The sequence below is a fragment of the Aquarana catesbeiana genome, linkage group LG02, assembly GCF_042186555.1.
Source record: "Aquarana catesbeiana isolate 2022-GZ linkage group LG02, ASM4218655v1, whole genome shotgun sequence".
NCBI classification, from domain to species: Eukaryota; Metazoa; Chordata; class Amphibia; order Anura; family Ranidae; genus Aquarana; species Aquarana catesbeiana.
The window spans coordinates 96,255,872-96,278,754 of NC_133325.1; the positions used below are offsets into that span (position 1 = coordinate 96,255,872).

A 22,883-nucleotide genomic window follows, 5' to 3' on the forward strand; every position below is an offset into this window, starting at 1 on the left:
TTTTTTTTTATTCATGAAAGTGTCTTTTTTCCTAAAAAATTGCGTTTGAAAGACCGCTGCGCAAATACAGTGTGACATAAAATATTGCAACGATCGCCATTTTATTCTCTAGGGTCTCTGCTAAAATATATATATATATATGTGTTCTAAGTAATTCTAAGTAATTTTCTAGCAAAAAATACTGATTTTTAACTTGTAAGCAACAAAGAAATAGGCTTAGTCATGAAAGGGTTTTAATCAGTCATCCATTGACATACATTCTATACAAGCACACGATTCATCAGATAAAAAGTTTAAGTTTATTAAAAAACCAAGCACATAACGAGTGATGAGAATGCAAACGGTCATTTAACATTATACATTATTGAAATGCTGCTGTGTGAACTGAAACAGGTTGTTCAAGTAAAATTCCTCCAAAATACATACACTGAAATGGTTTCATTACATTCATTACGTTCATTTTACAGAAATCAAACAAAATACCTTTTAACCGTATAGCTGGTTCTGATGGCAGCTGCAGCCAGAATTTGCTTGCAGTTTGTACCAGTTTGCAGATTCTACTCTATACTAAAGCTAAGGGTTCTTACACTAGTGTCATCCATGACCACAATTTTTTTTTTTTTTTTTTTTAAGATAATGTACATTCTATACAAGCACACGATTCAATTTTTTCATGGACAAGTGCAATTTTAAGCAAATGTGCAGCCTGAAAGTAAACAATAAACCGCAAAATGTTGAAGTTGTTACATATTTCTTTTTGCAGCTAAGCATTTACATGGGCAGGGCAGGATAGGGCGTTGGGTTGGTGCTTTGGGTGCATTAGTTGTGGCCTCATTTGCGGCTTTGTAATTTCTAATTATTAATAAATAAATTGTATTTAACTTTTTGCTGTGTAGGCTTCAGCTAGTTTTTTTTTTTAATCAGATAGCTTTTATTGAAAACTTTTATGACAAACAAACACTTAAGACACCAAGTTGAGAAGCGGCGTACACCAACACGGGTATACGAAGTCAACAGTATAAGTGTTATATAACATTGTGCAATAAACTGATATCCAAAAAAGTTTCTTGTCATTTTTCAGTGGGCTCACACAATGCACTACACTGATCCTTTAATCAATACTATCATTAGGTATTACATTTAAAAATATCATTACCTGAAAAAATAAACAAGTTAATACCATTTGCTGTACTGCCAGAACATCATTTCATTTGAGAGAAGTCCCCAACTGAAGTTCCAAGAAAAGACAGCATGTCCATTAGAGTTTATTTCTTGGGTCCCCTGCAGTGTTCAGTGGTTCTTCCCTCTGACCTCCACTTCACTACTGTTTCCTGTAATAGGTGCAGGATAGAGGGAGGAACCACTGAACACTGCAGGGGGACCCAGATCAACACTCCAAATAGTGTCATTATTCCTTCTGTCCTCAGTCAGTATTTCTCACATTCTTTTAGTGTAGACAGCTGGAAATGTAAGTAGTGGTTTCTTCTCCAGATATGGCTATTTTCAAAGGTAATACCGAATGACAGGGTCACTTTAATAACTAATTCCAGACAAAAAAAAAAAAAACAATACAAAGACGTCCCCAACTACAGTGCAGAAGGATCAGAAAGTGTAAAGTTCTAATGCTATCTGTGTTTTCATTTGGGAGACTTCCCCTCACCTTCTGTCCAGGGCACACCTTATGCGTCAGGGCATGATGGATACACGCATTAAAGGCTTGACAGAGGTTCTAAGGTCTCGTTCACACATGAGCTCGAAGCTCAAAAACGCTCAACAAGCAAAATCCGATTAATTTTAATGGCCACTGTTCACATTTGAGCATTTTGCTGCTTGTAGCAAAATGCCTGTCACTCAAAAAAGTATATGAGCTACTTTTCAGACAGAACTAAGCATTTTTGTCCCCATAGACTTCAATGGGAATGCCCTGATTTGACTGTTTTTTCAGGCATTTTTACAGGGGTTTTTTCATGGGTTTTTAGCTGATCTACATCCCCTAGTGATTTCCACTGGCTAAAACAAAACGCATAGATGACAAACAGCAGATGGGAGCAGAGAGGGATTCCTGGGATGGGGGCAGAGAGGGATCCCTGGGATGGGAGCAGAGAGGGATCCCTGGGATGGGAGCAAAGAGGGGCCCCTGGGATGGGAACAGAGAGGAGCCCCTGGGATGGGAGCAGAGAGGAGCCCCTGGGATGGGAGCAGAGAGGGGCCCCTGGGATGGGAGCAGAGAGGGATCCCTGGGATGGGAGCAGAGAGGGGCCCATGGGATGGGAGCAGAGAGGAGCCCCTGGGATGGGAGCAGAGAGGGGCCCCTGGGATGGGAGCAGAGAGGGATCCCTGGGATGGGAGCAGAGAGGGGCAAGTGGCAACTCTTTGCTTTGGGGAAGGGGGCTTGGATTCGAAATCCCCCCTACTAGCATATGTCCTCTTCCCTCAAAGACACCCCCCAAGCACATTTTCTCTTATACCCCCCTTTCCCATCACTTCTCCATGTGTTACCTGTCCCCCAACCCCCTAGCCACAAACTATACACAGACCTCCTGCAGTGTAAGATCTCTTCGCCCTGGCTCCTCCCCCTCCTGTCTGTGTAATTTGGAGCAGAGGAGGAGGTTCCTCAGTGAGCTGTGTGCAGGCTCAGGAGGGAGAGATGTCGGCTCAGCTGCCACAGAGGGGAATCACTGAGGGAGATAACCTGGGCACAGACGATATCCTGACTCACTGCCGACACTAGCTAGCCCCTGTCAGCCCCTGTCAGCCTAGTTACCAGAGCTCAGTGCTAGGACTTGTTCCGGCACTGGGCTCTGGGATAAGCAGAGATTGGGACAGACAGGGGGAATCTCATGGTGCCCCCTGCTGGCCCCAGGCCCTCGGGCAGTGCTCGAGTGCCCTAATGGTCAGTCTGCCCCTGGTTTGGGAGGTTTGTCATCTTTTAGGAGCTGTAGATGCAGAAATCATAATGATCTTAGGGATCACATAACTACTCTATAATCCTATATTTTTATCAATGATTTATATTCATATATATCAACGCATATGCATTTTAATCTTATTTGTGTATTTCACATAATTTATAATCAGCCCTGAACCTGCAGGTCTTAGTAAATGATCCATTACAGGTATATAGAGGGAAAACTTTAGTGCAACTCAGGCAAGAAGCATTTGACAATGACTACTGTGGCATAACATGGCAGTACTACAAAAAAAAATCCTACAGTACTAATACTCACTTAGAAAGCATTAAAGCATAGCCCCTCCCACTAGCATAGCTCCACCCACTACAAACACAAATTGTTAGGACTCTCAGGCCCGTAGTGGGAACACAAGTTCTCACTTGTGATTTTAAAAGCACAACTCACATGTGTTTCTGCGTACCACACATAGGGCAGCCCATTCACTTGATTTTACACACTTGTTTTGTCACGCAACAATCACGCCAAAAATTGCACCACAATTAGGGTGACATTCAGGATGAATTTGTTGTGTGATCTGCCGTGATTTGGAATCACAGACAGAAACGCAACAATTCTGCCTATGATTCCTAATTGCCCATTGCCCAAAATGTGAACAGGGCCTAAAAGCATATACTACTACTTATCTTCAGAGCTCTAACAACATAACATGTCAGATGAAGTTCCATAACTCACTCTCACCTATAAAGAACTGGTAGAACAACCCCTGTTATATGTATATATGGTAGAGATGAGATTGTAACTCGAGCATAGTATATTACTCATCACCAGATAAATCCTAAAAGCAGATCTTTGCAAAAGAAGAGGTATTGCACTCGCCTCTCCGGTAGCCCATGTTTCCACTCTCCATGAATGTACTATAATCTCCATCCAACTCTCCAGCATTCAAAACTTAGAGAAGATTCCGATTCCTGAATTTCCTTGTCAAGCAAAGCATTGTGCATAGTAGATGAAACCACAGAACATGATGGGGAACACAGGAACGTGAATGCTAAAGAGTCTGATGGAGGCTGTGAGGATTTAATGGAGTACAGACTGGAGAAGGTGACCACCAGGGAGGTTAGTATAATACCTTTACAGCCTTTGGACCTGTCTTTAAGATTTATTTTTTTTGGCAATGAATTTTCCTGCTTTAAGGGCCTCAATACTACAGCCCCAAAAAATGAGTAAGCAGCCTATGGGGTTTATTTACTAAAGGCAAATCCACTGTGCACTACAAGTACACTTGGAAGTGCAGTTGCTGTAAATCTAAATGGGATATGCAAGGAAAATAAAAGATAGCATTCTTGCTTGCACATGATTGGATGATAGAGATCAGCAGAGCTTTCCCTCGGATCTACAGCAACTGCACTTCCAAATGCACTTGTAGTGCACAGTGGATTTGCCTTTAGAAAATATCATCCCCCCCCCCCCGCCGTATTTTATCGCAATATGTTTCCTAGAATATTGCAGGTTCGAATTTAAGTAGAGCAGGATTTTAAACTGGCAATGGGTATTTCTCTTTCTTTCATTGAGGGACACACCTGTTGAGTGAAGATCAACCATATACAAGTGGGTTATAGTGCCATCTACAGGAGTTGCATGCTAGGTATACAAAAAAAAAATAAACAGGCAGTTAGAAAGAAAGCTCCTTGAAGTGACTTAGTCCCCAAACTGTCAGAAAGTATCAAATTCCCCCCTAGCATTAAGAAATAAGAACCTGCATTGCCACAGATTTTCTCTGGCCATATAACTGCAGAGCCCGGGATATTTGGGTCCTTAAGGCTATCCTGTATGGCAATTATAGCCCAGCCCTCCACTCTGACATTTCTGCTCGTCCTCCCTATTTTACCTTAAGGGGACAGCTGTTTCCTATTGTTACAGCATTCACAGCTCTTTTGTTTTATCCTATTTCCGGGGGACCCCGATTGTGTCCAACCCTCATTCATAGAGCTCATCCTCTATTTGTGTTATCTTGGGGAATTTGCTTTATGATATGGTTTTGGTGCACCTGCTTCTGATCCCTCGTCTGCTACCTTACTGGGCAGTGGATAACCATCATTAGCAGAGCTCTTCCTCTGCGTGCCCTAGTTGCTATACAAAGTTAGACGCACCCAGAGTGACTTGCTTTGTGACACCTGTTTGGCGGTCTCCGGTATGAATGCATCCCTCCTGGGGCCACTTATGCCTCCTTCCATTTCCTCCACCTCAAATCTCTTTGCAATATTATGGACAGATTTGTTTCTGGCAGACAGGCTGGTTTAAAATAGATACTTGTAGTCTTATCAGGTCAACCAACAAACGCATATGTCTCCTTGATGTATAGATTAGGGTTCATTATGACAGCCCTGTTTTATATTGCAGTGGCAGACCTCATAAGTGTACTTTACGATTCCCTAAGGACTGAGTATATCTTACAGTATCTCCCTGTTCCGTAACAGAACCCCAAACTTGTGTTGGAGGTCCTCTATACAACTCATTGAATGTAACCTTTAATGCTGTGTTTCCCTCTGACTGAAACAGCTTGCCAAACTCAAAAAAGTCAGCTATGAATAAACGCAAAACACGTTAACTGTTGCCTGCTGTTTTCCCTTACTTTATTTGCGGTTATGTGATTTTTTTTGAAGACCCTATAATCAAGATGATTTTAGATGTGTAGCCGACCTTATTCTACGTAAGGATAAGGTGGTTTTGAAATCAAGAATTTTTTTTTATTGACAGTTAGCTTCACTTTTGACTTTAATGAAGACCTTTTCATTCCCTCACATTGTCTCGCCACACCATATCCAACAGAATTTGCCTGTAGGTATAAGCTACTTCGATTGTGGTCTTGCTTGTTTGTAATCCACCATAAGAGACTTTTGGATTTCTCTTCCACCATTGCGGGATGGATATGCAAGACATGCTAACTTTTTTCTCATGTTGTACTGCTTGCTACCTAATTGACATTTGCTGACAGTTGTGGGGGTTAAGCCACCAAAGGGATCTGTCGTCAGTTTTTTTTTGTACACTTAGCATCCTACACCTGTAGATGGCACTATAACCCACTTGTATATGGCTGATCTTCAATCAACAGCAATATCTTTCAATTAACTCAAAGGTTACAGAAGGTACAATTCAATTTTTCCACTAGTTAATCAAACAAATGCTTTCCAAACTTCAGTGTACATATTTATGCACACTGGGGAAAATATTTTACCATAAGAAATGAAATATGCCTTCCCATAGTTTCCAGTTCTCTCAAAAACAAGACTGCAGCTATAAGGCACATACTTAAAGGTATCATTGCACAGAAGCCATCGCTGGTCATGGGTGCTCACTGCTGTGTGATCACTCCACAGAGCAAATAGGAGATTGCATATTGTCTTTACTGGCTACAGATGATGGAGCGCAGAGCTGAGATTTAGCTTCTACTTTTTCCTCCTCTGCATTCTGATTTGTCACATCAGAGACCTCTCCATTTTTCTCCTCTGTAATCTGGTCCTTGTGACTGCTCTTCACCATGGCTTCCTCTGATTTCAACTGATCCAATTGTACAGGGTCAAGATTATCTGGATTCTGATGGTTATGATTGGATATTTCCATGGTTGGATCTTTATTGGTCTGCTTTTCATCATTCTCATCTATATCATCTCTGGAAGTTAAAACTTTTTCCAAAATCTCTATGACCTCCAGCTCTTCTTCAGACTCTTCAAACGTCCTGTTAAAAAATAAATGTACATGATTTAAACAGGTTGAAAAGAGATACCAAAGAGTAAAAAAATAGGTTACTTATGTTAAGTGAACCTGTTATGACGAAAATACTGCTTCCACTGTAGACTTTTAAAGCCTAGTACACAATCAGTTATTTTTCGTTCAACCCAGCGGGTTGGTCAACTGCTGGTTTTCCACCATGCACGTCAGCATGCGCAGCTGAACGGCTGGCTTCTGTCGGACCAGCTGCCATACACATGGGTCAAATGTTGGCCTGTTCCAACATTTGGCTTGTCAGTACTAGGCTTAAGAATATGTTAATTTTCAAGCTGTCTTGGTAATGCCCTTGCAAGTATGCAGGTCAGGATATCCAACATAAACAGCTCCATATTTATTCTGGGTTGTGAACAGAGAGCATCATGACCCTTCAGGGAATTAGCATCTTAGAAGTCACCCAAAAGAGTTTTCTTTGTTCTTTGATACACAGGCTCCATGCCAAATCTGGAAAAAGAGCTCAGGACACAGTTGCCACAATATTTCACATATTTTGTCTTATGTGTAAGACCCCTGGTATTATCTAAGGCAGGGGTAGGCAACCTCGGCCCTCCAGCTGTGGTGAAACTATAAGTCCCATGAGACATTGCAAGACCCTGACAATCACAGTCATGACTCCTAGAGGCAGAGGCATGATGGGATTTTTAGTTTCACCACAGCTGGAGTGCCGAGGTTGCCTACCTCTGATCTAAGGGGACACTAATGCCCTGTACACACGGTCGGACATTGATCGGACATTCCGACAACAAAATCTATGGATTTTTTCTGACGATGTTGGCTCGAACTTGTCTTGCATACACACGGTCACACAAAGTTGTCGGAAAATCTGATCGTTCTGAACGTGGTGACGTAAAACACGTACATTGGGACTATAAACGGGGCAGTAGCCAATAGCTTTAGTTTCTTAATTTATTCTGAGCATGCGTGGCACTTTGTGTGTCGGATTTGTGAATCGGAATTTCCGACAACGGATTTTGTTGTCGGAAAATTTTATAGCAAGCTCTCAAACTTTGTGTGTCGTAAATTCCTATGGAAAATGTGTGATGGAGCCCACACATGGTCGGAATTTCCGACAACAAGGTCCTATCACACATTTTCCATCGGAAAATACTATTGTGTGTACAGGGCATAAGGCAGAAGCCCAAAAATAGGTTTAATTTATTTATTTAAGACTGTTCACTGCTGTCCTTTTTCAAGCGTTAAATAATTTACAGTATCTATTTAGTATTTATGTTGCTCTTACGTGTCCTCATCATCAGATCTTGGTTCAAATCGATCTTCATCCAAATCTTCTTCCGATGTCTGTTCTGCCTCCTCTTTTTCCACCTGTTCGGGAGGCCACTTCTTCAGTGTTCCATCTAAGAAATATTTCACACTGGTCATTAACCAAAAGTAAAATTACTATAAATTTGCTAATGAATGTCTGTGACACCAGTTACCTTTTTCTCTGACCACAGCTGAAGCTGGGAACATTTTATAGGTTCCAAAGAAATAGTACTTTCACCATGAAATTATTATTAATTGTTATGAAGACTTATAGCGCATATGGCGATAAATTTCAAACAGCTTGTCCATTTGAGAATTTATACATTACATAGCCAAATGTTTTGTGGACATCACATCTATATAAGCTTGTTGGACATCCTATTCAAAAACCCAGGGTATTAATACGGAGTTGCTCCACTTAAGACCTTTTCTATCTTGGAATAAACTCTTGATTGTGTCCCGTGTGTAATTGTTGTGCTGCAAGTTTGAGCCAATTCTTTGACCTCTGGAGTTCTCCTCTGGAACTGATATTGGCTGCAGATTCATATACACCTTAACAATACGTCACATACATGAATTTGAAAAAGTTCAACCATTTGTCGTACCACAGCAAGACACTTTTCTAAAGAGTATCCATGACACTCTTCATGAATTTCAATTGAATTTCAATTATTGAAGTTTCAATAATTTTTACTGAAAGTTTTTCACAAAAAAGGAGGTGCAGCCAAAACAGGTATATCATCATTTTCCAGAAGAAGAAGTGAGAGTCCACAACCCAGATGGAGTATATTACCAACAAATAAGTAGAAGCAGCACTGGTTGTGCATAATTGTGAGGTTACATCTCTCAGAGCATAGTAAAAGGATAACAGCAATGCAAATAGGAGAAGGAACTGACAAACAAAATTGCGGGCTCTCCAAAAAAAAAAAAAAAGGGGGGGGGGGTTTGGTGAAAAGTGCCCTGTAAAGAGCATTACCAGCCAAAAAGTAAAAAAACTCTTGTATAGTGAATAGTTGGTAACACATAAAAGGTAGGAGACATGCACAGGAAGAAGGAGGAAAGCACAAGAAAGGATCAAATGCTAAGAGAAAAGTAGGGAGAAAAAAGAGGGGAGAAAAAAAGCCAGGATTACAGACTCTCCCAAACCGTTGGGAGGTATCCTTGAGTATGCTAAGCAGCTTTTCGTTTGAAATGATCCAAGTGAGTTTGCGCTTCATCATCACCGGAACAACCAGTGGCTTTTTCCAAGCTCTTGCAATGGCAATTTTAGCCGCTAGGAATATAAAGTAAATTAGACTCTGGGTGTGTCTAGGCATCCCCTTGACAGGTTAGTTGAGTAAAGTTATTCTGGGGTTCTTAACAATATTTACTATGGTCTCTACATGAATTTCACGTAAGGGGACTCACACTTTATTTTGATTTCATAGTATGACATTTTCTTATACTGTAAACTGGTCCAGAAGTTGAACAGCAGATCTGGCACACCTGGAGCTGCAGTGAAATAAACTTTACATGAATTTAGGTGGATATTTTGGGTTCCTTCATATTAGTTTACAGCTGTCTTGCTGCAATTCTTGAACAGAAGGAGAGCTCGATATAGTCTGAATGCAGTTCTCTCAATCTCGAACAAATGACAATCTTAATAAATAAAGTGTCACAGGCCAGCAATGTAACCTCTCTCAAATTCTATGAAAGTAAGCCTTCTAGCACAAACTTTGTGATCCACCTACACAAAATCAATGTAATTTAAGTTAAAACAAAATGTTCAGTGCTATAAATACAAAAACACAACCGAGCGGGTACAGCAACCGGTGATGATGTCAGAGGGGTGCTCGACTTTACCCCACCTCTGATGAAGTCCCACCCCTTAGGGACATAATGTGTAAGGTGGTACACCCATGTTGCGGCGTAGCCACTGTGCCAGGTCAATGTGAGCTGCAAGGAACCGAGCGGCATAGGATTGATCACTGACAATCACAGTATTAACCGCTTATATGCTGTATTTTTCCTGTAGTTATGTGAGTATATGCTGTTTATATTTATTAAAGGTGGATTGAAACAAAGAGCTTTAGATATCTGTTTAATTTCTAGCTGAGGCACTCCAGGAAGGGGCTGTCTGGAATATTGCTAACCAACCGAATGGGGCAATCATGAACGCTTGTAAAGAGGTCCTGTATTTAAGACCTCTTACGATTGAGAGGTCTCAATGCAGGTGAGCATATAAGATTCTTGAACAGCTGAAGGTATATTTTGGTGAAGAGGTGCTCTGGTGTTTCACAGACTGTGTATGATTCCAAACTAAAGTTTTAACCCATTGAGTGAAGGATTGCCCTTGAGGACTGTACATGGACTCACTATAATAAATTTTATGTATAAAAAAAGTTTACTGAGGGTGCACTGGTCACGTATTAACATAAGTTGCACAACTGATATTTGAATTAGAATTTTGTTGTTTGTTTTTGCATTCACAGCACTGCACATTTTGGGTTAATTTGAATTCAAATGAGAAACTTGACTGAAACGCAGTGAATTGCACAATCTGATAGGCCACACACATTTAGTACTATTTACCATTTTTTTTCCACTTCATCTGCTTTAATGAAGGGTTGGTAATTACAAAACCAGCTAAAAACTCACAGCGCATCCCTTTCTGCCCCCCCCAATATCTGTCCCCATGCCACCTGCACACTCTCTTTCGCTATGACAATCAGCTCTGCCCCCTCTGCTGCTTCTGTCCCCTGCCACCTGCACTCTGACAATCAATTTACCGTTTCTAGAACAAGCACACTTTTTGCTAGTGTTTGTTAACCCCACTTGACCTCCAGAAGATTTACCCCCCTTCATGACCCAGCCATTTTTGCTATACGGCACTGCGTTACTTGCGTAACTGACAATTGCACGGTCATCCACCACATCTCTGCTGACAGGACGAAGCTCTGCATTGTTTACATATGCAGAGTTCCGTCCTGTATCTTTCCTCACCGATTAGCAGGTGATGGTGGACATCCATTGGCCACCACACGCTGATCGGCTTCTGCTCTGACTAATCACAGCAGAAGTGGCGTGCCAGCGGCACACTTGCACGCACCACCTGTGTGCACGTGTGAAATCATGTATATTTATGTGATTCTACATTGAACAGTTGCCCTGTAGCAGTAAATCTGCTATGGGGGGTGAGGAACTGGTTAAAAAGGAACTGCTCAGGCCAACTCATAGGCATTCTGCTATGAATGCTAAAGACATCTGTGACCTGTTCATAAGTAATCGCCTAGTAAATTAAAGCCCAACTCTGGGGAAAATAACAATCCTCCCTTGCAGAGGGACTGCAGCTGCATCGCAGGGGTTAAGTGCTCCCTTATGTCTAAGGGAAGGGGAAAGGTGGTTTTACTTACCTGATTCTCCACTCCCCCAACAGATGGCACTCCCCTATGGCTTGGCCATGGACTGTTCCTCTGGATTCTCACATCCAATGTAGGGCTATGGACCAACACTGGTGTCACGGCGTGATGCTTGAGTTCCTCCAGTTAGCCAGTCAGATGGGGAGCGCGGACGCCGGTTACTGACAGAGTTTTCTGTCGGAGCCGGAGCCCCTCCCCTTTCGTCTGCCGTGCTCGGGTGACGCTGGTGTACGCGGCTAGCATGCACGTGGTGTCTGTCGGGTATATCTGGCCTCCCCCGACACAGCGTGGGCGCCTCTGCTCCGAGATGGTTCATCATTACTTACCCTCCATCCACAGTGCCTTACCCCCTGCCTGGGATGCATGTAAGCCCATATATTGTCACTTTTTCCATCTTTTTGGCTGGTTGAAATTGGTCTTGCCTTTGCTGTTTGTTTTAATTTCTTTTTTAACTTGTGTATAGATCACAGTCCACGATGGTTGGATGTGGATACTTATAATACCTTAATTATATTTAGTTAGTTTTCCCCTTGTCGATATTCCATCCATGTCGGTTCTGTGGTTCCCATGCTGTCCCTCGGGGGGGACTTTGTGTATCTGGCTCGCCAGCGCGCATGCCGCTGCACCTCAGCTCCCGGGAGAGATGCCTGTTGGCCCTGGCTCTGTACTTGTCATGTCCCACTGCACTACTCACATGTAAGTGTTTTAGGGTGACCCATCCCTTTTTCGCTGTGAATATGCGCTATCAGTTAGATTCACTTCATGTTGCTTTACTCTTTTAGAAATCCCTGACTATCTGGCCCCTGATGAATGTATCCCACACGAAACGCGTCGGGCATCTGGGACACCAACATATGTTCACATTGCAACATCTTAATAACAATTTCTATGGTTTTTACATATTAATATTTGTTTGTTTTTCTTGCTGTGCTGTGGTATTGTAATTTGTATATTTTATGCAACCTTGTACATGCACTAAATCGCTCAATGAGACCACTATGCGGCGCCAAGTTGATTGTATCCTTGATGCCGATCGCTTATGCACAAATACATGTGCTGTGATTTTGGAATGATATTTATTACAATGTCTTTCTTTACAGGATGTGGTTCTGTTTTGAACTGTTTTTATGCTTTTACTTGATCAATAAAATTGCATTGTTACCCTCTGTACTTACATGTTTTCCATGACCTCATTTAAAGTCCCAACCTTTATGATTTTTTTCGCATACAGGGATGGAGGCACCTCTGGTGCCTCATTTTAAAGTCCCACTTCCCCCACATTCCCCTTTTTTCTCGGTTTGATATAGGGATGGAGGTCCTTGGAAAGGCTCCGGCAGTGTTCCCCTGCCGCCCACATGTTAGGTATCCATGTACCTGAATGGTTACTTTCCATATTCAGGTTTTGCTGATCCTTGACACCCCTTAGGTATCCATGAGATCAGGCAGCACAGCCGTTTGTCATGTCATCCCCTTCAGGGATGAGACGTGACTGTGTTACATCCATTACTGACTTTGTATCTCATGCTCGGGAGCTGCGATGCGCTCTGTGTGTCCCCCCTGCCTCCCCTCCCTCCCGCTCCGGTCCGTGTGCGGGAGGGTGAGCACTTTGTTGCTTCTAGGGGGGTTGGGCGGGCGCCCTCTGCGCATCGGCGTCAAACCCCCCCCCTGCCTCACGTCGGACGCCATCACTGGCGTCACGGCGTGATGCTTGAGTTCCTCCAGTTAGCCAGTCAGATGGGGAGCGCGGACACCGGTTACTGACAGAGTTTTCTGTCGGAGCCGGAGCCCCTCCCCTTTCGTCTGCCGTGCTCGGGTGACGCTGGTGTACGCGGCTAGCGTGCACGTGGTGTCTGTCGGGTATATCTGGCCTCCCTCGACACAGCGTGGGCACCTCTGCTCCGAGATGGTTCATCATTACTTACCCTCCATCCACAGTGCCTTCCCCCCTGCCTGGGATGCATGTAAGCCCATATATTGTCACTTTTTCCATCTTTTTGGCTGGTTGAAATTGGTCTTGCCTTTGCTGTTTGTTTTAATTTCTTTTTTAACTTGTGTATAGATCACAGTCCACGATGGTTGGATGTGGATACTTATAATACCTTAATTATATTTAGTTAGTTTTCCCCTTGTCAATATTCCATCCATGTCGGTTCTGTGGTTCCCACGCTGTCCCTCGGGGGGGGACTTTGTGTATCTGGCTCGCCAGCGCGCATGCCGCTGCACCTCAGCTCCCGGGAGAGATGCCTGTTGGCCCTGGCTCTGTACTTGTCATGTCCCACTGCACTACTCACATGTAAGTGTTTTAGGGTGACCCATCCCTTTTTCGCTGTGAATATGCGCTATCAGTTAGATTCACTTCATGTTGCTTTACTCTTTTAGAAATCCCTGACTATCTGGCCCCTGATGAGTGTATCCCACACGAAACGCGTCGGACATCTGGGACACCAACATATGTTTACATTGCAACATCTTAATAACAATTTCTATGGTTTTTACATATTAATATTTGTTTGTTTTTCTTGCTGTGCTGTGGTATTGTCATTTGTATATTTTATGCAACCTTGTACATGCACTAAATCGCTCAATGAGACCACTATGCGGCGCCAAGTTGATTGTATCCTTGATGCCGATCGCTTATGCACAAATACATGTGCTGTGATTTTGGAATGATATTTATTACAATGTCTTTCTTTACAGGATGTGGTTCTGTTTTGAACTGTTTTTATGCTTTTACTTGATCAATAAAATTGCATTGTTACCCTCTGTACTTACATGTTTTCCATGACCTCATTTAAAGTCCCAACCTTTATGATTTTTTTTACATTGACCTTGGTGACTTCAGAGAACATCTGACCAATGTGCAGGGAATTAGAGGCTGCGGGGACTGGTCCTGCAGCATGGAGAAGCCTGCAGGGGTGGAGGATTAGGTAAGTAAAAGTGATTTTCCCATCCCCCAGGGTCTTCAAAGTTTCTAAAGAAAGGGCCAGTTTACCGTCCTTCAGACTTTAGGGGCCTGGACTGTGCCCAGTGGAAGTAAACAATGCCAATCTTTGGTATTAGGGGGAGAAATAGTTGGTGTAATCTACATTGACATAATCTACATTGACATCTACAATTTAGATGTCAATGGAAGGAATCATGCCCCATAGTTTGTGTCAGTGGATAGAATTATGCCCCATTGTTGGTGTCAGTGGCAGGAATAATGCCTCAAGGGCCAGATAAAGGCAAGCAAAGGGCCGCATCCAGCCCCAGGGCTACAGATTGGAGACCACTGCCCTAGACATAAACAAGCATTTAACCCTTGCAATGCAAGTGCAGCCCCACTGCAAGAGAGAATTTATACTTTTCCCGGAGTTCAGCGTTAATCTTGTTTTAGAATATAAAGGAATGATTACCACACAAATCTTCTGTTGGTAAAATGGAGTCATCCATGTCTGCTTCTCCCAGAATCTTCATCAGTGTTCCTGGTGCCCCCTGTTTCCACTGCTTCCTGTTCAGTGATGTATCATCATCATCATCGTTTTCTGGGATCAAACAAGGACATATGTAAGAGATATACATAGTATACATACTACTATATATTTCTTCTGAGAAGAGTCGCCATTTTCCATACAGGACCACCTCCTGTCTTCTTATACAAGGTCAGTCCCCCTACTAGGCCTAAATGCTGATTTTGGTCAGCATAGCTCTATGACAGAAATATGCTGTCATTGTACGGGTATCCTAATTAAACCACAACCTGCCTTAGCCCTACTCAACATCGGTATTGACCGTTACCCTCCCTCATACCGACCCGTGGTCACCCTCATTCTTGTAGCAGCCAGACTCGCTATCCTCAAGAAATGGAAAACAACTCTATCTCCTAATATTTCAAAAGTAGTGACCATGGTCAATGCCAACTACACCTTTGAACGCCTCATTGCAATAAATGGCCTCAAATATGCCAATTTCTCTAACTCATGGAGCATATGGGTTAACAAACAACTATAATGCCCCATATAACTTTGATACATTAATGTCTTCATTAAAGTTATGTATTGTAAATGCTTACCACTCTCATAAACCCGTGGATGTTTATTATCTGTCATCCTTGAGCCATATATTTGCACTGTGTACCATGTTATATTTTATTTGTTTATTGTGATGTCTATCCCTGTTATTCCCTATAAAACTCAATAAACATATTGATATAAAAAATAAATATGCTGTCATTGTTATTACCCTCCTGAAAATGCTAGTTGCCTGTCTGCTATGCTGATCCTTTGTCTTCACTCTGTCACTGACCCAGTACAAGTACAGAAATCTGGTAAAGCGTATGTCCAGCAAAAACATTTTTTCTCAGTTTTGAACAGAGTGAGGAAAGATTAGAATCCCTGTCAAGTGTTATTGCTATCTGGGGCTCCATTAGAGATATATACTCTCACTTCCTGTTCTGCTGACAATGTTTTAGCAGACAGGAAGTGAGGGGAACTTGCCAACAGTAAAGCTGGCCTTACTCCTGTAGATGTTAGTTTGAAAGCTCCTGTTTTCTAAATATTCGAACATTATCTAAGAGTTTAAGGGGCTAATTCAGCAAATCACGCTCGAAAAAAGTGGGGGGAAAAAATTGAAGGACAGGCATTGAAAATTTTTATTGAATATAATCGGAACAAACAAACTGGCAAAAAAAATGCCCTTAGTATTATGCACATGCACTTGTAAAAATGAATCTGGAGGTAAAACAATCTTCACCACAAAAATCGAGACCCAGGCACGGTACTTGAACAAAAAGTCTTAGTAGAGTTCATTAAAGTACCATCGCTTGCTCATTTTTTTGCCCATTCCCAAAAGTTGCGTGTAGGGCAACCCATTAATTTCAATGGGCTGGCCTATGCACGAGAAACCTGGAAAAATCATCCCAGATTCTTTTCTAAAAATACCCCACACCGAACCGCATGGTGCTTTTTCAAATGTACAAATGGACTTCACAAACAGCCTACCACCTTACAATACTGACACACCCCCTGCATTGAAAATAGGGGAGGCTTCAGTTTTTTTTTTATTTATACAATTATGGGATACACATATTTACTTTACAACAATGTCCTTTAGGGAAAGAGTGTTCAGAACTTCACCTATTCACAAAAATGAAAAGGTGAACTAACTCAAATATCCTGGCCCCCCGCTGCACACATTGGCCTTGATAACCCGTGCTGCCAGTGTAGTGGTCTGCTCACCATCCACTACAATATATAGCCCCGAGTGAGTATCCATCAGAGTGCTTGCAATGGCAAGCACTCATTGGTCAGATGCACTTCTCATTGGTAAGCATGGTCACGTGACCAATGAGTACTTGCCATTGCAAGCATTATGATGGATATTCAGTCAGGGTCTGAGGTTTATGAACCACTGCAGCAGCACAAGGCATCAGGGCCGCTATGTGCAGTGGAGTCCGGGGGGGTGGCCAGGATATTTGAACTTAGTTCACCTTTTCATTTTTCTTGAAAAAGTGAACTTACCCTTTAAGCAGAATCAAATGTTTTAATATGCAAAGTATTAGAATATTAGTTGCCAATGTTAGTTATATGTGTGAATTCTCACCAGCCACAGTATCAAACATCGATGCCACTCCAGCTGCCATTAAATTGCCAATGAGTGTCTGAGGCTCTCTTGCTGTCCATTGTTTCCTGTTGTTTTGTGGTATATCATTGAGGTTTCCACTGCCTAAGTATAAAAAAATGAATCAATGCAAATATATACAAAGTCGATATTACAATGAAGTGATGCTACAGCCCTTTCAACTTACAATGCAGGTAAAAGAGTCACACCAGTGCTCGGACCGCAGCCACAAATACTGCAATCAAACATCAAAAGGAAAGGGCCAGCAACATCAGAAAAATCAGGGCAGCAGAAGTCGCTGTTCAAATATATCTGCACGCAAAGTGGTTACCTGTGGTTAGAGACAGATGTCCGGGCCTGGATGCATCTGACCTTTTTTTGCCAGCTGCGTCAAATAATCGGGCTGCTGTGCCTGCATGAACACGGCACGCAGGAAGCGGCTAGATGTGAACCCAGCCTAAGTCTACAATGTTCTATTAACCACTTGTTACCTGTACATTGTTGCTTGCTTTCGGGTTTAGGGTGTGCGCCCCCTCCGCCGGCACCCACTGCTATGAATGTACACAGCGGGAGCCTGTCAGCAAGTCCCGGCAAATGATTCATGGACGGGGTCTGCTGATTGGCTGTGTGCAATCACAGCCCAAAGCTCTGTGTTGACAATCAACACAGGGCTCTGTACAGAGGAAATATTCTCTGCAAAGCTGAGATGAGAAACAGAGATCTCTTAGTAAAAGCAGCACATTTTACACATATTACATAGTTAGGCACACATTTAACCCCTTGATCACCCTAGATGCTAACTCCTTCCCAGCCAGTCTCATTAGTACAGTGACAGTATATAGTGTGATCACTGATTAATGTCACTGGTGATGTCAGTGGCCGTTAGTCAGTTGCCCCCCCCCCGGTCAGTTAGTGTCAGATTGACTGCCGCACTATGGCAGTTTCATTATAAGTCGCTGATCACGGCAATTAGTAGTATTAAAAAAATTCCAATATGTACTGTACACCATAGTTTGTAGGCACTATAACTTTCACACAAATTAATCAATGTACCCTTATTGAGATTGTTTTTATCAAAGACAGTAGCAGAATATATTTTGCCCAAAATGTATGAAGAAATTTTATTTTTTACATTTTTTTTAATTGGATATGTTTTGTAGCAGAAAGTAAAAAATAGTTTTTTTTCGAAGTTTTTGGTCTTTTTTTCATTTATATTGCAAAAAAATTAAAAACACAGTGGTGATTAAATACCACCAACCGAAAGCTCAGTTTGTGTGAAAAAAATTATATAAATTTAATTTGGGTACAGCGTTGCATGATTGCGCAATTACCAGTTAAAGTAGCACAGTGCTAAATAGCAAAAAATGGCCTGGTCATGAAGGGGGTAAAACCTATTAAGTGGTTAATATATTTCAGATGCTTTGGAATGGGGAAGGAAAAGTGTCAAAGTAAATCTATGCTGAGAATGGGTTATAGGAAAATGCTGGCAGACAGTTCTATCTCATGAAATTCCTGTACTGTACCTGATTGTTCTGGGTCCTCATGTAGTTTATGCCACTTTCCAACTCCCAACTTCATTCCAAGAGCAAAGGTTAAAGTATCATTGAGAAGATCTGTCTCCTGCAATTACCAAGAGCAACAAGAACTTATTTTAAATGACTAAATTATTTATATCATATTAAAATGTTATTTATATGATTTTCATTTTATGTGAACAAGGTCATTTTCATACAATGCACTTAGAGAGTTATGTATATACTGTATACACTTTATGAAATATGTCTTTCAAAAATTCCTGTATAAACAACCTTTATATTTCTTGTTGGTATAGTAAAGTTATTTTTAATCTCGTGCATCTATTTAAAAAAACATTCAGGACTCGTTCACACAGGTGTTGGAAATAGGCGGTTGGGTTGTGTTTTTCATCCCGACTGCTTGTCAAAGACACTGACAATTGTTAAAACAGGGTGCAGATGGAGATGTAAAACAGCATCACTACAAGGCAACAATAAGGCCCCTTTCACAAGGGGCGGAATCCATCTAAGCGGATCCGCCTGCTCAGTGTGGATCTCTCCCCTGATCCTCGGTGAGCAGGCGGATGACAGCTATGCAGAGCGAACATGGACACAGACCGCTGCTTTCTATGGGGCAGTTGTGCAGTCTGTTTCCATCCAATTGTCATCCAAGCCGCCGGATGGATGGCAAATGTATCCCCGTTCGTCTGTTTTTAACAGACTGGATCGGATCGGATGCCGGTGGGTGACAGCGAACATATGTCCTTTGACATCCACCGCCCCATAGAGAACAATGGGTGGTCCACCTGAAACATGGACGGTTGGACCCGATCGGTCCGCTGGTGTGAAAGGAGCCTAAGTGCATTAATCTAATTAAAGGCTGCTTTGATATTTAACGCATGTGTGAACTTAACCTAACAAACAAGTAGCAACTAGTGATAAGTGAATCTGCTTGGGTTCCATTCAAAGACAGTTTTGAAAAATCTGCAAATTGTGAACTTGAGGCCGGGTTCACATATGTGCAGCCGTGGGTTCATGACTGGGGTCCAGTGCGTGTCTGTTCACCGATTCAGGCTTGATTCAGGACTGAATTTTGCCTGAATTTGCACCTGAACCAGACCCAAACATGCACTGGACCCTTTTTCTATCTGGACCGCGGCCACCCTGGACATGTGTAAACGGGCTCCATTGGGAAACTGCGGGCTTTCTTGTGCATCATCTTTAGAAGAGGCTTCTTCTGGGACGATAGCCATGCATTCCAATTTGATGCAGTGTGCGGCGTATGGTCTGAGCACTGACAGGCTGACTCTCCACCCCTTCAAACTCTGCAGCAATGCTGGCAGCACTCATACGTCTATTTCCCAAAGGCAACCTCTGAAAAAGAAGCTGAGCACGTGCACTCAACTTCTTTGGTCAACCATTCCTGTTCTGAGTGGAATCTGTCCTGTTAAACCGCTGTATGGTCTTGGTCACCTTAGTAACCAATTACACGTTATGTGTATTTCAGCTTATTTCACATTCCTAAAAACAAATGGTCTTGGCCACAGTGCTGCAGCTCAGTTTCAGGGTCTTGGCAATCTTCTTATAGCCTAGACCATCTTTATGTAGAGCAACAATTATTTTTTTCAGATCCTCAGAGAGTTCTTTGCCATGAGGTGCAATGTTGAACTTCCAGTGACCAGTATGAGTGAGAGCAATAACACCAAATTTAACACCCCTGCTCCCCATTCACACTTGAGAACTTGTAACACTAACGAGTCACATGATATCGGGGAGGGAAAATGGCTAATTGGGCCCATTTTGGGCATTTACACTTAGGGGTGTACTCACTTCTGTTGCCAGCGGTTTAGACATTAATGGCTGTGTGTTGAGTTATTTTAAGGGGACAGCAAATTTACACTGTTATACAAGCTGTACACTCACTACTTTACATTTCTTTAGTGTTGTCACATGAAAAAGATAATAAAATATTTACAAAAATGTGAGGGGTGTACTCACTTTTGTGAGATACTGTATTTTTTGAAGGTAAGAAGTTTAAATTAAGTATCAGCCTCATGTATTCTATGTACAGCAAAGCTCCAATTGGGTATGTGAGAAGCAGCACAGGTAGACAATTAGCTGTGCTGCAGTGCTCATTTACTAACAAGAAGCATGCTAATATGAGCAGAGCAGAGCAACAGAAAGATACTATAAGCTCATTAGTTTGCTGCTTCTCTTTTCGCTACCCAGTCCAAGGCTAGGGGAGGGACTAGACCTGTAATTGTTACTTAACCTAAGGACACTCTAAGGAAAAGGGGAATTGTTTGGAGTACAACAAGATGTGCATTTTGAAAAAAATGGACAACTGGTTTGCAAGAGTCATGAAAGAACAAATTTACACTAAACTGAAACAACCATCCCTAAACAGTGGTGGAGGCCATCAACACCATCTGTCTTCCACATACAATGCAGTTGTAACATTTATACTCCAGCAATTTGATAATTCACACCTTCAGCCATGAAAATTAAAGAACTAACATCTTTGAAGACTTGCTGCCATCAAGGAAGGGATTGTGTAATTAAAACAGGGTGGTTCCACAAATTTCATACCACTTTTCTTGTTCTTGGACACATTTGCCCTGACACATTCTATGGTGGTTGGATTAAGGTGATTAAGTTACATACAGCTATAAATGCTGGGTTGCGTTACTGATACTCATTAAAACTGAAGAATCACCTTGGACAAGCTACGAAATGTCAACATTACAAAACAATTCCAGTTGCCTGTGGTTAACTAATACTAGCTATACCAGGACATGAAAAATTGAGAACCTTCACCGACTTCATGTTCACTTTATTTTGAAAATTATTAAATTAAAATGCTATTTTTTAGGCCTGACCATAAAAAAAATAAAATATATACACATGAAACCATTTTACATGCATTTTAAGAATAACAACTCTTTACTGAATATAACATCTACTAAATAAGATTTCTACATGAAACAAACTAAAACAAAGTGAACAAATGTATGTATACGATATTTAGGCTCAACCAACCTCTACATCGTCTATACTGTAATCTTCTGCAACAGGCCCATCAGTCATTACCTCTTCGGTAATCAGGTCATTAATTTCAAACTTTATTCCACCCTGTGATAGTCAGATATTACAAGAAAGAAAGCGCTATCTTTTATAATTATAAATAGCAAAAGAAATACAAAATTATTGTGCTTTTATCATGTTGGAAATTAATATAATATTATTAGCTGCATAAAATAGTTCTTTTGGATATCCCTTCATATACAAATTCTGGAAACATGTTTACACATTTTACCTTTACTTTATATTTCTTTTGCAGTGCTTTTCGCTCTTCTCGGTTTTGGTGTATAATTTTATTATACTGTTGTTGAATCTCCTATACAGTATGACAATAAAATATATTAAAATATAGAAAGAAGATGCATAGAAATATTATGTGGGTGCAGGAAATACAAGAGCTGCAATATCAGCTTAAAAAAAAATGTACACTTGTGATTTTACTGAATTGTCACAGTCTTGGGTAAATCAGAACATAGCTGCAGTTTTGCTAAAATAAATTGTGACCTAAAGAGGTATATTACAAACTCTCAGCTCAGATTGTAGAAATCCCAAATTTTATATATGTCAAAGGCAAAGTATGATGGAAATTAGTAACCAATTACACGTTATGTGTATTTCAGCTTATTTCACATTCCTAAAAACAAATGGTCTTGGCCACCGTGCTGCAGCTCAGCTTCGGGGTATTGGAAATCTTCTTAAAGCCTAGGCCATCTTTATGCAGAGCAACAATTCTTTTTTTCAGATCTTCAGAGAGTTCTTTGCCATGAGGTGCCATGTTGAACTTCCAGTGACCAGTATGAGAGAATGAGAGCAATAACACCAAATTTAACTTACCTGCTCCCCATTCACACCTGAGACCTTGTAACACTAATGAGTCACATGACACCGGGGAGGGAAAATGGCGAATTGGACTCAATTTGGACATTTTCACTTAGTGGTGTACTCACTTTTGTTGCCAGCAGTTTAGTGTGTTATTTTGAGGGGACAGCAAATTTACACTGTTATACAAGCTGTACACTCGCTACTTTACATTGTAGCAAAGTGTCATTTCTTCAGTGTTGTCACATGAAAAGATATAATAAAATATTTACAAAATTGTGAGGGGTGCACTCACTTTTGTGAGATATTGTATGTCTAGGAGCAGTGCGTCCCCTCTTGGCGTTTTAGTGTGGCTGGGAGGGGCAGGTACAACATTTAGCCTGGCAGCAGGTAGCCTGTCAAAGTCTATGGCAGGCTGCAGCTGAAAGGTGCTGAACCCTGTATCGAGTGGGACACACCTTTAGGGCCCTGTGGATTCAGGGACAAGGGTCTTTGTGCAAGGGGTCTTAAAT

The 22,883-nt window shown here is 41.7% G+C and overlaps 1 protein-coding gene across 3 annotated transcripts in view; it reads right to left on the reverse strand.

Moving 5' to 3' along the window:
* Positions 1–280: 280 nt before the first annotated feature.
* Positions 281–22,883, reverse strand: part of NEK5 (NIMA related kinase 5) — a 91,797-nt gene continuing 69,194 nt past the window's right edge. For all 3 annotated transcript variants that reach the window (XM_073613250.1, XM_073613252.1, XM_073613251.1), the window contains exons 17-23: positions 21,788–21,868; positions 21,511–21,603; positions 18,481–18,577; positions 16,940–17,062; positions 14,755–14,883; positions 7,939–8,053; positions 281–6,648 (exon numbers count right to left, since the gene is read on the reverse strand). In XM_073613250.1, the coding sequence (XP_073469351.1) occupies positions 6,279–6,648; positions 7,939–8,053; positions 14,755–14,883; positions 16,940–17,062; positions 18,481–18,577; positions 21,511–21,603; positions 21,788–21,868 (1,008 nt within the window). In that variant the 3' untranslated portion in view covers positions 281–6,278. The remainder of the gene's footprint in view (positions 6,649–7,938; positions 8,054–14,754; positions 14,884–16,939; positions 17,063–18,480; positions 18,578–21,510; positions 21,604–21,787; positions 21,869–22,883) is intronic.